The sequence below is a fragment of the Bufo gargarizans genome, chromosome 7 (genome assembly GCF_014858855.1).
Source record: "Bufo gargarizans isolate SCDJY-AF-19 chromosome 7, ASM1485885v1, whole genome shotgun sequence".
Lineage (NCBI taxonomy): Eukaryota > Metazoa > Chordata > Amphibia > Anura > Bufonidae > Bufo > Bufo gargarizans.
The window spans coordinates 102754581-102771972 of record NC_058086.1 but is presented as its reverse complement, the minus strand read 5'-3'; the positions used below and the strand labels follow the sequence as shown (position 1 = coordinate 102771972).

General features: G+C 40.7%; 1 protein-coding gene across 2 annotated transcripts in view; it reads left to right on the top strand.

Annotated features, from left to right (window-relative positions):
- The window catches only part of HSD17B7 (hydroxysteroid 17-beta dehydrogenase 7), a 221178-nt gene that overhangs the window by 187048 nt on the left and 16738 nt on the right, over positions 1 to 17392 (top strand). Inside the window, exons 6-8 of one of the 2 annotated variants that reach the window (XM_044301942.1) lie at positions 5247 to 5351; positions 7740 to 7796; positions 15880 to 15978. In XM_044301942.1, the coding sequence (XP_044157877.1) occupies positions 5247 to 5351; positions 7740 to 7796; positions 15880 to 15978 (261 nt within the window). The remainder of the gene's footprint in view (positions 1 to 5246; positions 5352 to 7739; positions 7797 to 15879; positions 15979 to 17392) is intronic. The other variant, XM_044301943.1, reaches the window with a different exon arrangement.

Below are 17392 nucleotides of genomic sequence, written 5' to 3'. Positions count from 1 at the left end.
CAGTTAATGTCAGTTCTTGAACCTTGCAACCATAGAGGACCGAACGTCCACTCCAGCTCGCAGAGGCGTTATTCGCAGAAAATTAATGTTCATACGAAAAGGTGTATAAACCGCCTCCTACTGGTCCACAGATCTCATGAAGGTTCACCAACCATGGAATCCAAAACACCGGACACGAATACCTTCAAGAAGGAATAGAACAGATGGTGCAATACCCCCAGGATCTTTAAAGGTAAGAGGTTTATTGTACTTACAATTATCACATTACAAACTTGCACATAGAAATGCCCGACCCGGGTTTCGCTATTCGCTTCTTCAGGGGCTGCGATGCACTCACCGCTGCAAACACGAGTAAAATGTCTTCTACCCCGGAACTGAAACGGACTTCCGTTCTCAGATTGCTTATCACCTACAGGTGTCCGATATCAAAACGTATATCAAGTGTGCAATATAAATAAACATATAAAATCACATAAAATAGTCAATACATACAGTGTAAATACATATATATACATAAAATTTTTGCATATAAAATTATTATATAAAATATATAAAAAGATGTAATAGTATCAAACAGATCAAGCCATACAAACTGCTTTTATATCCCACTCTATATTTAATCCCTGTGGGTGCAGGGTGTCCATCTCATATATCCATTGCGCCTCTTTTTTATTAATTTGCGTGGCGGGATTACCTCCACGCCAATGGCGTTTTACTAGTTCAATACCGCAAAATTTTAAACCAATGGGATCTTTCTGGTGGACTTTTAAAATGGGCTGAAACACTATGCGTTTCCAGCCCCTTTCTGATATTTCTAATGTGTTCTGCCACCCGAACTTTAAGCTTCCTTAGTGTTCTACCTATATATTGGAGCCCACAAGGGCACTCCAACATATAGATAACTCCCATAGTTTCACAGGAGATGTTTCCCTTTATCCTTAAAGTGGTAGTTTTGGAGGTGGATACAATTTCTTTTATTTTAGATTTTTTCTTTTCTTCCCTAGAGCGGTTTTTGCAACAAGGGCAGAAGCCACACCAGGTAAAGGCACTAGGGGATTTCGTTGTGTTGAGATCATTTTTCACAAAGCTGTGTACAATACGATTCCTAACAGTAGGGGCTCTTTTAAAAATAAACGGAGGTATTTTTGGGATAAGGTCTCCAATAATCCGATCATTTTTTAGAACATTCCAGTTCTGATGGATAATTTTTCTGATCTGGGGGCACATAGTAGAATAGGACGTGGAGAAGGCAAATTGGTACTTATCCCTTATCTGGTTTGGATCCATATTTTTATTCCTTATTTTAGGGTTATCTGATTTTACTTCTCTCTGTTTGTATAATGTTTCCCTTTCATATCCCTTTTCTATGAACCGATCTATAATGATGTTACTTTGATTCTCATAATCTTCTATGTTGGTACAATTCCTTCTGATACGTTGTAGCTGTCCTTTCGGTACATTGCACAACCAGGGCTTATGATGACAGCTACTCCTTTCTATGTATCCATTCCGATCTGTGGGCTTAAAATAAGTTTTGGTTATGATTCTTCCTTGTTCTAACATAATCTCTAGATCAAGAAAGTGGATGGTGGTTTTACTAATCTCCTCAGTGAATTTTATGTTCCATTCATTGGAGTTGATATAGGAGATAAAATCCAACAATCCCTTTTCCGTACCCTGCCAAATACCGATGCAGTCATCGATATATCTTTTCCAAAAACTCAGACTGCCATCCACGGTATCTCTCTTTAGTGCAGGGGAGATGGTGAAATGCTCCCAGTATGCCATAAAGAGGTTGGCAAAACTTGGTGCGAATTTCGCACCCATCGCCACACCAGAAATTTGCAGGAAATAATAATCATTATACCAAAAATAATTGTGTCTTAAACAATATTCTATACAGTCCAGGATAAATATTTTTTGGTTTTCACTTATCTGCTCATCCCCATCCAAATAAAATTTAACCGCTTTCATGCCAATTTCATTAGGTATTATAGTATATAATGATGTAACATCCAGGGTCATTAGATGGGTATTATCTGAGATGTTATCAATATCTTTCAATAACTCCAATATATGCCCTGTATCTCTTAAATAAGAGGGAGTAGTAGTCACAAAACGCTGTAAAAAAATATCTATGTACTCTGATACTCGACTGGTGATTGAGTCGATACCAGAGACTATCGGTCTCCCAGGGGGGCGCTCCACATTTTTATGCACCTTTGGTAAGTAATATATAGTGGGAGTTTTTGGATGTAAATTATTTAAATACTGATATTCTTTCTGGTTAAGGACCCCTTGAGCGAGACCTCTTTCCAGAAGGATTTTTAATTGCTTCTTATATTCGATGACCGGATCACTTTTTAGTTTCTTATATGTCTTTTCATCACTCAAGATTCTCACCATTTCAGCATCGTAATCTGCCTTATCTAACACCACTATCCCCCCCCCCCCCCTTTGTCGGCTGGTTTAATTATAGGGGATAGTGGTGTTAGATAAGGCAGATTACGATGCTGAAATGGTGAGAATCTTGAGTGATGAAAAGACATATAAGAAACTAAAAAGTGATCCGGTCATCGAATATAAGAAGCAATTAAAAATCCTTCTGGAAAGAGGTCTCGCTCAAGGGGTCCTTAACCAGAAAGAATATCAGTATTTAAATAATTTACATCCAAAAACTCCCACTATATATTACTTACCAAAGGTGCATAAAAATGTGGAGCGCCCCCCTGGGAGACCGATAGTCTCTGGTATCGACTCAATCACCAGTCGAGTATCAGAGTACATAGATATTTTTTTACAGCGTTTTGTGACTACTACTCCCTCTTATTTAAGAGATACAGGGCATATATTGGAGTTATTGAAAGATATTGATAACATCTCAGATAATACCCATCTAATGACCCTGGATGTTACATCATTATATACTATAATACCTAATGAAATTGGCATGAAAGCGGTTAAATTTTATTTGGATGGGGATGAGCAGATAAGTGAAAACCAAAAAATATTTATCCTGGACTGTATAGAATATTGTTTAAGACACAATTATTTTTGGTATAATGATTATTATTTCCTGCAAATTTCTGGTGTGGCGATGGGTGCGAAATTCGCACCAAGTTTTGCCAACCTCTTTATGGCATACTGGGAGCATTTCACCATCTCCCCTGCACTAAAGAGAGATACCGTGGATGGCAGTCTGAGTTTTTGGAAAAGATATATCGATGACTGCATCGGTATTTGGCAGGGTACGGAAAAGGGATTGTTGGATTTTATCTCCTATATCAACTCCAATGAATGGAACATAAAATTCACTGAGGAGATTAGTAAAACCACCATCCACTTTCTTGATCTAGAGATTATGTTAGAACAAGGAAGAATCATAACCAAAACTTATTTTAAGCCCACAGATCGGAATGGATACATAGAAAGGAGTAGCTGTCATCATAAGCCCTGGTTGTGCAATGTACCGAAAGGACAGCTACAACGTATCAGAAGGAATTGTACCAACATAGAAGATTATGAGAATCAAAGTAACATCATTATAGATCGGTTCATAGAAAAGGGATATGAAAGGGAAACATTATACAAACAGAGAGAAGTAAAATCAGATAACCCTAAAATAAGGAATAAAAATATGGATCCAAACCAGATAAGGGATAAGTACCAATTTGCCTTCTCCACGTCCTATTCTACTATGTGCCCCCAGATCAGAAAAATTATCCATCAGAACTGGAATGTTCTAAAAAATGATCGGATTATTGGAGACCTTATCCCAAAAATACCTCCGTTTATTTTTAAAAGAGCCCCTACTGTTAGGAATCGTATTGTACACAGCTTTGTGAAAAATGATCTCAACACAACGAATTCCTCCAATGCCTTTACCTGGTGTGGTTTTTGCCCTTGTTGCAAAAACCGCTCTAGGGAAGAAAAGAAAAAATCTAAAATAAAAGAAATTGTACCCACCTCCAAAACTACCACTTTAAGGATAAAGGGAAACATCTCCTGTGAAACTATGGGAGTTATCTATATGTTGGAGTGCCCTTGTGGGCTCCAATATATAGGTAGAACACTAAGGAAGCTTAAAGTTCGGGTGGCAGAACACATTAGAAATATCAGAAAGGGGCTGGAAACGCATAGTGTTTCAGCCCATTTTAAAAGAGTCCACCAGAAAGATCCCATTGGTTTAAAATTTTGCGGTATTGAACTAGTAAAACGCCATTGGCGTGGAGGTAATCCCGCCACGCAAATTAATAAAAAAGAGGCGCAATGGATATATGAGATGGACACCCTGCACCCACAGGGATTAAATATAGAGTGGGATATAAAAGCAGTTTGTATGGCTTGATCTGTTTGATACTATTACATCTTTTTATATATTTTATATAATAATTTTATATGCAAAAATTTTATGTATATATATGTATTTACACTGTATGTATTGACTATTTTATGTGATTTTATATGTTTATTTATATTGCACACTTGATATACGTTTTGATATCGGACACCTGTAGGTGATAAGCAATCTGAGAACGGAAGTCCGTTTCAGTTCCGGGGTAGAAGACATTTTACTCGTGTTTGCAGCGGTGAGTGCATCGCAGCCCCTGAAGAAGCGAATAGCGAAACCCGGGTCGGGCATTTCTATGTGCAAGTTTGTAATGTGATAATTGTAAGTACAATAAACCTCTTACCTTTAAAGATCCTGGGGGTATTGCACCATCTGTTCTATTCCTTCTTGAAGGTATTCGTGTCCGGTGTTTTGGATTCCATGGTTGGTGAACCTTCATGAGATCTGTGGACCAGTAGGAGGCGGTTTATACACCTTTTCGTATGAACATTAATTTTCTGCGAATAACGCCTCTGCGAGCTGGAGTGGACGTTCGGTCCTCTATGGTTGCAAGGTTCAAGAACTGACATTAACTGTTTGGTAGAGCGCGGTTCCCGCACTTTTTGTTTTTAAGTGGGCGTACCTCTTAGGTCTCTTGCACATGACTGTATCCATTTTTGTGGTTTGCGAATCTGAAAAACATGGATACTGGCTGTGTGCATCCGGCATTTTCCCTTGCGCAGGTCCCACAGCATGTTACAAATGCCTATTGTCCGTAAAACTGGCAAGAATAGGACATGTTATATATTTTTTGCCAGGCCATGGACATACAGATAGGGACATGGCAGATGCCTTCTGGGGTAGATGTACTACAGGATGAGAATCTAGGTAAAGCATGTGTTTTTGTTCTTTACAGGGTTTGTATTCCAGTGTGGTATGTCCTGGTCTTGTCATGACAAATCTTACGTATGGGATCTTGCCATCGTTCTTCTGGACATTAATCATGCCAGTTATGTGGTTGGTAAGTGCATATTATTTAATGGTTTTGAGAAGGTAATCGATGCTGAAACAGCAAAATGTTCGCTTTTGGAATTACATATTCTGAAGCTCAATATATGTGTAGGTGAAAATGAGCACATATTAGAAGTAAAATACAGTTTTCATTATTCCTGTTGTAAATTAAGTAAATTTACACCATAATAAACTAATTTGTGTATTACAATATCAAATTTCATATTTTTCCAACACCTGATGACCCTATCAATTTAAATGGTTTGTGCAATTATTTTTTTTATCTTTTTTCCAACTCTGCTCTATTGTACCTGTTATAAAACCCATACTAAATCTGCTCCCTGCTTCTCCGTTTTGACTTCCTTCAATAGTCTTCTGTTCCCTCGTCCTGTAAACATGTGAACGAATGGGGGTTGCACGTACCGCTTTTGCTGGTGATTGGCCTCAACAGTAATGTGCCACATGCTGCTTGGGGACACTTCTCCATTGAGGCCAGTTATTTGCCGCAACAACACACTTAACCGCCATCTGTCCCGGAAGTCTACAGGACTGGGACTTGGAAGGCCAGTGAAGAGCCCTGGAACGGAGCATGTTTTTTTTCCACAGGTGCAGCAAGCTGTGGTTGAAATTTCTAAATGTAAAAATAGCTGGACAACACCTTTTTAAAGCTTACAATCCCTTAATCACACTATAGAACGACCTATAAATGTCCTAATGGTAAAAACATGATGTAATTGTTGTTTTTTAATGTAAATCAGTATATAAATGTAATTGTGTACACCTGTAACATAAGAATATTATACTTATTAATTGTATTTGTACACATGGCAAGTTAAAGGGAATCTGTCATCAGGAAATTCGCTGTTAACCCAGGCACAATCCCTTGTGGGGCTGGCTCATACCTTTCAATTAGCAATCTGTTGCTTCATTCTGGACAAAAAAGTACTTTTAATCCATATACAAATGAGCAGTTATCACTTCAACAAATAGCATTCTGTAGAGAAAAGTATTAAAAGCCATTTACCAATTTATTGTGATTGTCCGTATTGGCTCCTTTGGTGGTTTTGATTTATTTTTCCATAACATTATCCACTGCTTGTTTCCATGGTTACAACCATCCTGCAATCCAGCAATGGTGGCTATGCTTGCACATTATAGAAAAAAAGTTCCAGACTGTGTGCTCTCACGGTCCTGGCCACCAGAGAGGCTGACACTTTTTCCTATAGTGTGCAAGGATGGCCACCACTAATGGATTGCAGGGTGGTCGTAACCATGGAAACGAGCAGTGCATAATGTCATGGAAAAATGAATCCAGCCAGCAAAGGAAGCAATTTGGATAATAATCAGTTAGTAAGTGGCTTCTATTAGCGATCTCTAAATGATAAATGCCACTTCATGAAGTGACACAATCCCATTTAAGTTCTCTAAGTATTAACGTGGCCAGGTTCCTGCATGATGTTCTCACCTGGCCCTGCCAATCAAGAAACAGAGGAAGGGTCTGGCAGAGGAATAAAGAGGGGCAAAGGTGTGTACAGTGGCTTGAGCCCACCTTTGGCCAGTTACTGCAAATTTGCATATTGTTAAAAGTAGTTATTCTCCAGAATTTAAAAGGGTCACTTTATAGCTTGCATATTGATAAAAATACTTTTTATAAGTAATCGAAAGGCAGCGAGGTGTGATAATGGTATAGTTTAATTAAGCATATTAAGACCAATAGAAGAATATATGTCACTTTATAAGCTCCAACGGCCGTTGGAGCATATAAAGTGACATATATTCTTCTATTGGTCTTAATATGCTTAATTAAACTATACCATTATCACACCTCTCTGCCTTTCGATTACTTATAAAAAGTGTTTTTATCAATATGCAAGCTACCTTACTTTGTGCCCAAGGGGATGTCCCTCATTCGGTTCTGTGCCCAGCCGCGCCCCAACTGCCATCTCCTAGTGCCGCCCAGCTCATTAGTATTCACTGCACTGGGCGGCTTTTCTTTTCGCCCGATGTGGCAAAATCCCGCGCATGCCAAGTACTATCTTCTACTGGAGCTGGAGGGTGCCGGGGACCTTATCTAGCTCCGGCACAGAGAGACCAGATGAAGCTGATGCAGTCACAGCGAAGGGGGTGTGGTTACCGTGACTTGAAGCACGGAGGCCGCTGCCTCCACGACTTCAAGCATGTGTGGAGAAGCATGCCAGGCAGTGAATAAAATTAATGTTTTCAGTACTTTTGCTGCATCTGCCTTCAAGAAGAAAGGAATCATCCGGAACACGCTGCTGGCTACAGGCAGGTACTCCTGGTGGCTTGGGATGGTTTTGGGGGGGTGACAGGTTCCCTTTAAGAAGTTATAAACATTATATATAAAAAAATATTTTTTTTTTTTTTTTTTATCACACAGATTCGATTGTTTACAAACTCTTTTACTATTTCGCCGCATAATGGGGCAGAAGCATTGGTAAGTTTTTTTTTGTTTTGTTTCTTTAGCGGATTATTTGGACACAGTTGTCGTCATTTATCAAACTGGTGTAAAGTAGAACTGGCTTAGTTGCCCATAGCATTCAATTAGATTCAACCTTTCATTTTCCAAAGGAGCTGTCAAACATGAAAGGTTGAATCTGATTGGTTGCTATGGGCAACTAAGCCAGTTCTACTAGTTCTACTTTACACCAGTTTGTCAAATGACCCAAGTCTTTATTTTAGAGCAGTTTATATGCTGTCATTTTTTAGTAACTCTAACTACTAGCCTGGCTATCCCTGGTGCTCTTTAGGGATAGCTTCATTTTAGTTTTTGATAGCTCAAGTCTCCCCCATATACAGTTTTTTGGGGGCATCTTTTTTCATGCCAAGAACACTCATGGCACTTCATGACACTGTGCAAAAATGTTCCCCAAAATACTTATATGTAGTGTGTTCATAATGCACTATAGACTTTTGACTCGCTAACCCATACATGCTGAGCTTGCTCCATACATGTCAGGTCATTTAACCCCTCAGATACTGCTGTCAGTAGCTACCACAGCATCTGTAGGGCTAGACAGTTGGAGAGGGTTCACCCTGTCCTCCAATCTGAGCCCCCGCAGCAAGATCAGAGCTATGGTCGTTTGCCATGACGGCTATGGTGAAACTACAACTCCCAAAATGCCCGCTTCCTTGGCTGTTCTCAAACAGCATATAAATGAAGAATGGAGAATGCTGGGAGTCGTAGTTTCAGCACAGCTAGAGTGCCGGACGTTAGCCATCATAGGCCTATGACCTTGTGAAAGTTCCCAGACCTGTCATGATCCTATAGCCTACAATAATATTCAATCAGAGAATTGCATGTTCAAGTTCCTAAGGGGGCTAAAAATGACAGTTTAAGAACTGGGGGAAAAAAAGAATAAAATATTAAAAATTCTGTCACCCTCCTTTTCCACAATGTTACATACAAATAAACAATAAAAAAAAAGAACTTTACTAATACAAACAATTAAATTATAATTTATTATTTTTTTTACCTGCGTGGTGAATGCTGTAAACAGAAAAGAAAAATCCACAATTCGCCATTTAAGTTATACGTTTTAAAGGTGTTTTTTTTTTATTTTTATTTTTTTAAAGAAGTTAGATATAGTAAAAACTATATTCTATCTCTATAATCTTACTGACCTGCAGAATCAGTTACATCATTTTTGGTGCATAGTGAACCTCGTAATATCAAATGCAAAAAATTTGGTGGAATTTATTTATTTATTTTTCAGTTTTTCAAATGCGCTGCACTGTCATCTCGCGAGACTTCCTTTGAATGCGCGCACACAGGCGCGCGCATTCATAGGAACTGCAGGTAAGCAAGTTGATCTACTGCCTGCCAGCGGCGATCGTTCGCTGGCAGGCTGTAAATGCGATTTTTTTTATTTTTTAAACCCCCAACAGGTATATTAGACGCTGTTTTGATAACAGCGTCTAATATACCTGCTACCTGGTCCTCTGGTGGTCCATTTTGCTTGGATCGACCACCAGAGGACACGGGCAGCTCTGTAAAGTAGCACCAAACACCACTACACTACACCCCCCCCCTGTCACTTATTAACCCCTGATCACCCCATATAGACTCCCTGATCACCCCCCTGTCATTGATCTCCCCCCATAAGGCTCCATTCAGACGTCCGTATGTGTTTTACGGATCCATGGATCGGATCTGCAAAACTCATACGGACGTCTGAATGGAGCCTTACAGGGGGGTGATCAGGGAGCGTATATGGGGTGATCACCCCCCCTGTCATTGATCACCCTCCTGTAAGGCTCCATTCAGACATCCGTATGTGTTTTGCGGATCTGATCCATGGATCCGTAAAACACATACGGACGTCTGAATGGAGCCTTACGGGGTGAGATCAATGACAGGGGGGTGATCAGGGAGTCTATATGGGGTGATCAGGGGTTAATAAGGGGTTAATTTTGGCACAAGTTAGCGGAAATTGATTTTTCTTTTTTTTTCTTACAAAGTCTCATATTCCACTAACTTGTGTCAAAAAATAAATTCTCACATGAACTCACCATACCCCTCACGGAATCCAAATGCGTAAACATTTTTAGACATTTATATTCCAGACTTCTTCTCACGCTTTAGGGCCCCTAAAATGCCAGGGCAGTATAAATACCCCACATGTGACCCCATTTCGGAAAGAAGACACCCCAAGGTATTCGCTGAGGGGCATATTGAGAGAGAGACTTTGTGAGAAAAAAATAAAAATTTAAATTCTGCTAACTTGTGCCCAAAACAAAGAAATCTTCTATGAACTCGCCATGCCCCTCATTGAATACCTTGGGGTGTCTTCTTTCCAAAATGGGGTCACATGTGGGGTATTTATACTGCCCTGGCATTTTGGGGGCCCTAAAGCGTGAGAAGAAGTCATGAATCCAAATGTCAAAAAATGCCCTCCTAAAAGGAATTTGGGCCCCTTTGCGCATCTAGGCTGCAAAAAAGTGTCACACGTGGTATCGCCGTACTCAGGAGAAGTAGGGCAATGTGTTTAAAGGTGTCTTTTTACATATACCCATGCTGGGTGAGAGAAATATCTCGGTCAAATGCCAACTTTGTATAAAAAAAAGGGAAAAGTTGTCTTTTGCCGAGATATTTCTCTCACCCAGCATGGGTATATGTAAAATGACACCCCAAAACACATTGCCCAACTTCTCCTGAGAACGGCGATACTACATGTGTGACACTTTTTTTGCAGCCTAGGTGTGCAAAGGGGCCCACATTCCAAAGAGCACCTTTAGGATTTCACAGGGCATTTTTTACACATTTTGATTTCAAACTACTCACACATTAGGGCCCCTAAAATGCCAGGGCAGTATAACTACCTCCTAACTACTTCCTAGAATTTTTTTTAATTTTTTGTCACAAGTTAGTCAATTTTTTTTTTCCTTGCAAAGTCTCATATTCCACTAACTTGTGACAAAAAAAAATTCTAGGAACTCGCCATGCCCCTCACGGAAAACCTTGGGATGCCTTATTTCCAAAATGGGGTCACTTGTGGGGTAGTTATACTGCCCTGGCATTTTAGGGGCCCTAATGCGTGAGAAGTAGTTTGAAATCTAAATGTGTAAAAAATGCCCTGTGAAATCCTAAAGGTGCTCTTTTGGAATGTCACATGTGGTATCGCCGTACTCAGGAGAAGTTGGGGAATGTGTTTTGGGGTGTCATTTTACATATACCCATGCTGGGTGAGAGAAATATCTCGGCAAAAGACAACTTTTCCCATTTTTTATTTTTTTTATACAAAGTTGGCATTTGACCGAGATATTTATCTCACCCAGCATGGGTATATGTAAAAAGACACCTTAAAACACATTGCCCAACTTCTCCTGAGTACGGCGATACCACATGTGTGACACTTTTTTGCAGCCTAGGTGGGCAAAGGGGCCCACATTCCAAATAGCACCTTTAGGATTTCACAGGGCATTTTTTACACATTTTGATTTCAAACTACTTCTCACACATTAGGGCCCCTAAAATGCCAGGGCAGTATAACTACCCCACAAGTGACCCCATTTTGGAAAGAAGACACCCCAAGGTATTTCCTGATGGGCATAGTGAGTTCATGGAAGTTTTTATTTTTTGTCACCAGTTAGTGGAATATGAGACTTTGTAAGAAAAAAAAATGAAAACATCATAATTTTCCGCTAACTTGTGACAAAAAATAAAAAGTTCTCTGAACTCACTATGCCCATCAGTGAATACCTTAGGGTGTCTACTTTCTGAAATGGGGTCATTTGTGGGTTTTTTCTACTGTCTGGGCATTGTAGAACCTCAGGAAACATGACAGGTGCTCAGAAAGTCAGAGCTGCTTCAAAAAGCGGAAATTTGCATTTTTGTACCATAGTTTGTAAACGCTATAACTTTTACCCAAACCATTTTTTTTTTTTTACCCAAACTTTTTTTTTTTTATCAGACATGTAGAACAATAAATTTAGAGAAAACTTTATATATAGATGTATTTTTTTTTACAAAATTTTTACTAAATTTTACAACAAAGTGAAAAATGTCATTTTTTTGCAAACATTTCCGTTAATTTCGATTAACAAAAAGTTAAAATGTCAGCAGCAATGAAATACCACCAAATGAAAGCTCTATTAGTGAGAAGAAAAGGAGGTTATATTCATTTGGGTGGTAAGTCTCTCTCCTCTGTGCTGCCTGTGCTCTCTCTCCAATCTGTGGGGGTGGCCGGTCATCTCTTCAGAGCGCAGCACATCGCTGCCTGTGCTCTCCTGTATGGAGGGGTCCCGTTCTGAGCACCAGATGCGCTCTCCTTCGGGGGGAGGGGGGGTCGTCCCCGTCTCCCGAGCTTAGTGTTACTGTGGTATTTAAACCCTGCGGCTCTCGCGCCCGTTTTCCCGCCCTGCACCAGCCCGTGCTCCCAGGCAGGGGGATCCTTTGATACTCCCGCCTGTGGAGGTATCGCACATCTCTGGCGCTACCGGAGGTGAGCGGCACACAGGGGCATGGGAACTCTGTTCCCATGTCCCTGTTAGGCATACCATCTCCAGCGCTGCTTGATATGGTGACAAAGGGCAGAGGATCTTTATTGATCATCTGTCCTTTGAAGAGGCCGAAACTGGACATAATTGTCCAGTTGTCGGTCTCTCCCCACCCAGCAGGCACATTCCAGAGGGGGGGGGGCATCCCTGGGAGCTTCTGGGCACAGTTTAACTGTATATATACAGACTGCTTGGGGCACATCCAGAAGTGTATGTGTGTATGTATATATGTATATATATATATATATATATATATATATATATATAACAGGGGGTCTGAATGGGCAGCAATAAGCCCACCTACTATATATTATATACATAGAGATGTATGCTGACAAGGGGGCATACATCTCTATGTATACACCTACCACCTGGACTGGCCCATGCAAAAAGGGGGCCAATATATATCCATATATGTAAGGGCATATATACAAGCAGAGCCCTTGTAGCACGGTGGATTTTTCTGCTGGAGTAGGGTTCCCACCCATATCAGTAATAAATTCAAAGACTCCAGCCAAGTTTGTGTGAAGTGCAATTCTGTTTATTTAGCAAACAATGGTGGTTGCTACGGCAAAGTAAATAGTGACGTTTCGGCACATCTGTGCCTTCATCAGACTGCAGCAAAAAAAGGAGATAAATCAATAAATTTATGTACAGTGAATATATCAGGCATTTAAATCAGCATACATGATAGTGACTGTATTCTATATGTATTTGTTTCTCTTAAATTTACAAACACATAAATGCAGAGATAAAAATGATAATATTTTAAGAATAATAAAGAAGCAAAAAAAGTGCATGGAAAGATTTTGCTGCTGCAGATCAAGGCTATGTTGGCAAGGACACAGTCATTCATAGTCATCCTCCTATGGAAGAACAGTCATATTTGGAGTGTATTAAGTAGATAATCACAATGGGAATTAATGTGTTTGTAAATTTAAGAGAAACAAATACATATAGAATACAGTCGCTATCATGTATGCTGATGTAAATGCCTGATATATTCACTGTACATTGATTTATCTCCTTTTTTTGCTGCAGTCTGATGAAGGCACGGATGTGCCGAAACGTCACTATTTACTTTGCCGTAGCAACCACCATTGTTTGCTAAATAAACAGAATTGCACTTCACACAAACTTGGCTGGAGTCTTTGAATTTATTACATATAGGGCATATATACATATATATTTAAATGCAACACTTCCCTCAACAGAGGGTCTTAGTTATGAAGAAAGATTAAAATAATAGAATTTATTTAGTCTTGAGAAGAGAAGTCTAAGGGGGGACATGATTAACCTATACAAGTATATAAATGGGCCATACAAAAAATACGGTGAAAAGCTGTTCCATGTAAAATGCGCTCAAAAGACAAGGGGTCCTGCCTCCAACCGAAGAAGAAGTTCAGTCTCCAGAAATGTCAAAACTTCTTTACTGTGAGAACTGTGAATCTGTGGAATATAATTCCTCAGGACGTGGTCACAGCAGGAGCAGTGGGCAGTTTTAAATAGGGTTTAGACGAATTCTTAAAAGTAAATGACATTAATGCTTATGAAAATGTGTAGAAATCTGAGTCTTGCTTCCTTCTGTGATTCACGTCCCCACCTATCCCTTGGTTGAACTTGATGGACTTATGTTTTTTTCAACCGTATTAACTATGTATATTTTATTGTAAATGGCAATATTTCTTTAGGTGTTGTGATTTTGCTTTATTTTTTAAATTATTTTATTTAAAATGTTATTGAAAAAAATTTGAACAGTATATACCCATTCAAATAGCATAACCGTGTGGTAGAAGATTCCAGGCTCCAGTAACATTGGATATGGTTGTACAAACATGGAATAGATATGTGAAAAGAGTAGAGTACTATATAAAGCTACTTTCACACTAGCGTTTTGGCTTTCCCTTTGCGAGATCTATTCAGGGATCTCACAAGCGGTCCAAAATGGATCAGTTTTGCCTTAATGCATTCTGAATGGAAAAGGATCTGCTCATAATACATCAGTTTGCCTCCGTTCAGTCACCACTCCGCTCTGGAGGTGGACACCAGAACGCTGCTTGCAGCATTTTGCTGTCCACCTGATGAAGCAGAGCCAAACAGATCCGTCCTGGCACACAATGTAAGTCAATGGGGACAGATACGTTTTCTCTAACACAATATGCCACAATAGAAAACTGATCGATCCCCCATTGACTTTCAATGGTGTTCAAGATTGATCCGTCATGGCTATAGAAGACATAATACAACCGGATCTGTTCATGACCGATGCATGCGGTTGTATTATTGTAATGAAAGCGTTTTTGCAGATCCATGATGGATCCGCAAAAAAACGCTTGTGTGAAAGTAGCCTTAAAGGGAACCTGTCACATTGCCTTTGGTGCCTAAGCTGCAGGCAGCCGGTTATAGAGCAGGAGAAGATGAGCCACTTGATATATAGTTTTGTAGGAAAATATTCAGGACCGCCTCCTTGACTCAAACTTCAGAATGAGCAGGATTATAAATGTATAAATTACAAGTTTTACTGAATCTTTCCCATAAAACTATATATTACTATGTTCAGCTCCTCCTTCTTTGTAACATACTACCAGCAGATTACTTTGCATTTTCATGGTGACAGGCTCCCTTTAAGTATAGAAAGGGTAAGGACAAAGAAAAAAGGGGGGCGAGTACGCGACAGAATGTGCGAGACCAGGCACACACCTGGTCGTAAGTAGGATTGGAGCATGTACGATACAGTGCAGTGGTCCCAATGATGAAATAATTCCCTATGTCCCAGTCTGATGTATTATTCAATTTGTGTGTGTGTTTTTTTTTTTTTTTTAAATATTTTAAGTTATCTAGTAAAAGCTATGTTTTAAATGGAGGGAATTTGAGTTTTGATGATCTGATTGTATCCAATCCTTAAAGGGAACCTGTCAGCGGCAAAAATCACCCCAAACCGCAAGCAGTATCTTCAAGTAGCCAGCCGTGTGTTTCTAATGATGATTTTCTTCTCTCAGTCAGATGCGGTAAAAGCATGAAAAAACGTTCCTTGATCCCCTGCGCGCTCTATTTTTTTTGTCACGCAGGGGCAGCGGCCTCCTTGCTTCAAGTCAGGGTAACTGCGCCCCTTCACCTGTGACGGCGCTTATGCACAAGAGTTCAGCTGGCTTTGCTGAACAGCCTGCTGTCAGTCACAGGAAAGGGGGCACGGTTACCTTGATTTGAAGCAAGGAGGCCGCTAGCCCCGTGACTTCAAGCGTGACTGGAAAATAGCGCGTGCAGGGGATCATGGAACGTTTTTTCATCATTAGAAACACATTGCTGGCTACTTGAAGGTACTGTTTGGGGTGGTGTTTACCACTGATAGGTGCCTTTTAAAAAGGTTCCTTTTTATTCCCTTCAGATATTGATCATAGACCACTTCCGACCTTCCTATCGTCTAAACTTTATTTGACTTTTTTCCTATAATGGTATTTTTTTAGTTGTTCCAAAACTGAAGTTCTTTGCCTAAATTTAAGAAGTAATGTTATTATTTTTAGGTGTGGCTTTTTAATCAGAAGCCGGAATCTCTTGATCCATTGGCAAAATATTACAGCTGCACATCAGGATTAGGAAATAGTTATGTAACACCACTAAAGGTTAGTATAACCCAACAATGAAAGAAGGCTTTCTCTATTGCCTGTAGCAACAGAACTTCACAACTTTAATATCGTATAGTGGTTTAAAAAAAATAAAAGCTGAGTTGCTATGGGCAATAGTCTCTGTGTTAACTGTGTATGGTAAAAGGAGGTCTAATAAGACTTACAAAAAATTCCACTGTGCCTGGGTTATGTCTTACTTTAGCTCAGCTCCACTTTTATGGGGCTGACCCGCATTGATGGGGACTAAGGACAACAGCTTTTTCTAAAGGTTAAAAATCAAATTTTTCTAGTCATACAGCTTTGGGTTAAGGCTATACTCATAGGGGGAATTTATCATTCACCCTACCCCAGTTTTATGGCATTAAAACTTTGTTTCTCGCCCATTTTCCTTGGGGGACACAGGAGACCTTGGTATAGCTCAGCTGCCTAGGAGGCGTGACACTAAGTGAAAACTGTTAAGCCCCTCCTCCAGCAGCTATACCCTCAGCCTGGAGAGAGAGACTGACAGTTTTTTGCTTAGTGTCCAAGGAGGCAAGACACTCCCTGCTCTGCAGGGCTGTTCTCTCCTTTGTTGTTTAAATTTTGATATATATTTTTTTGATTTGATTTTTTTTTTTTTTCTTCTTCTTTTCTTCCAGACCATCTGGGACAACAGAGAACCACTAGACCTCTCGGTTTCTCCCGGGGTTGAGCTGCGCCAGTGCCTGTCACCCACACTGCTGCCTCCCCCACAGAAGACAAGGAGGACCAGGGAAGCCTAGCTCCCCTGCATCCCGCCAGCACAAGGGTCGCCCGCACACCATGTCCCTCTTCCAGCGTCCTGCCACTACGGTGCCAGAAGCTGAAGGGGCAACCCTGCAGGGCATGACGGAGGGGTTATGCTGGGGTCCCTGTCGCGCCCCCAGGGAAGTCTCAGAGAGGCTGTGCCCCTATATGGTGGCCCCCTTCCTGCCTCAGAGAGGCTGTGTGTTTTAGATAAATAAATGAAATAAAAAGTGAAATAACGGAATTCTTGTTGGCTTGTTGCATGCCCCCCTTCCATAGACAGCATGTCGTGCTCCCCAGCCGCAGAGCTCTCCCGGGATATGGTGCTGGCCAGGTGCAGACTGCCCTTTCTGTAGGCAGAATTAGTCACCCTCTCCAGTTACGGTGCTGGCCATGTGCATGACCCCCCCCCCCCCCCCCCCCATCTTAGGCGGAATACTGCACTCTCCCTGGCTGCGGGCTGGCCTTGTGCATGACCCCCTTCTGTAGGCGGAATACTGCACTCTCACCGGATACAGGGCAGGCCATGTGCACGACCCCCTTCCATAGGCGGAACGTTGCACTCTCGCTGGATTCGCTGCCGGCCATATGCATGACCTCCTTCCATTGGTGGAATGCTGCGCTCTCACTGGATCCGCTGCCGGTC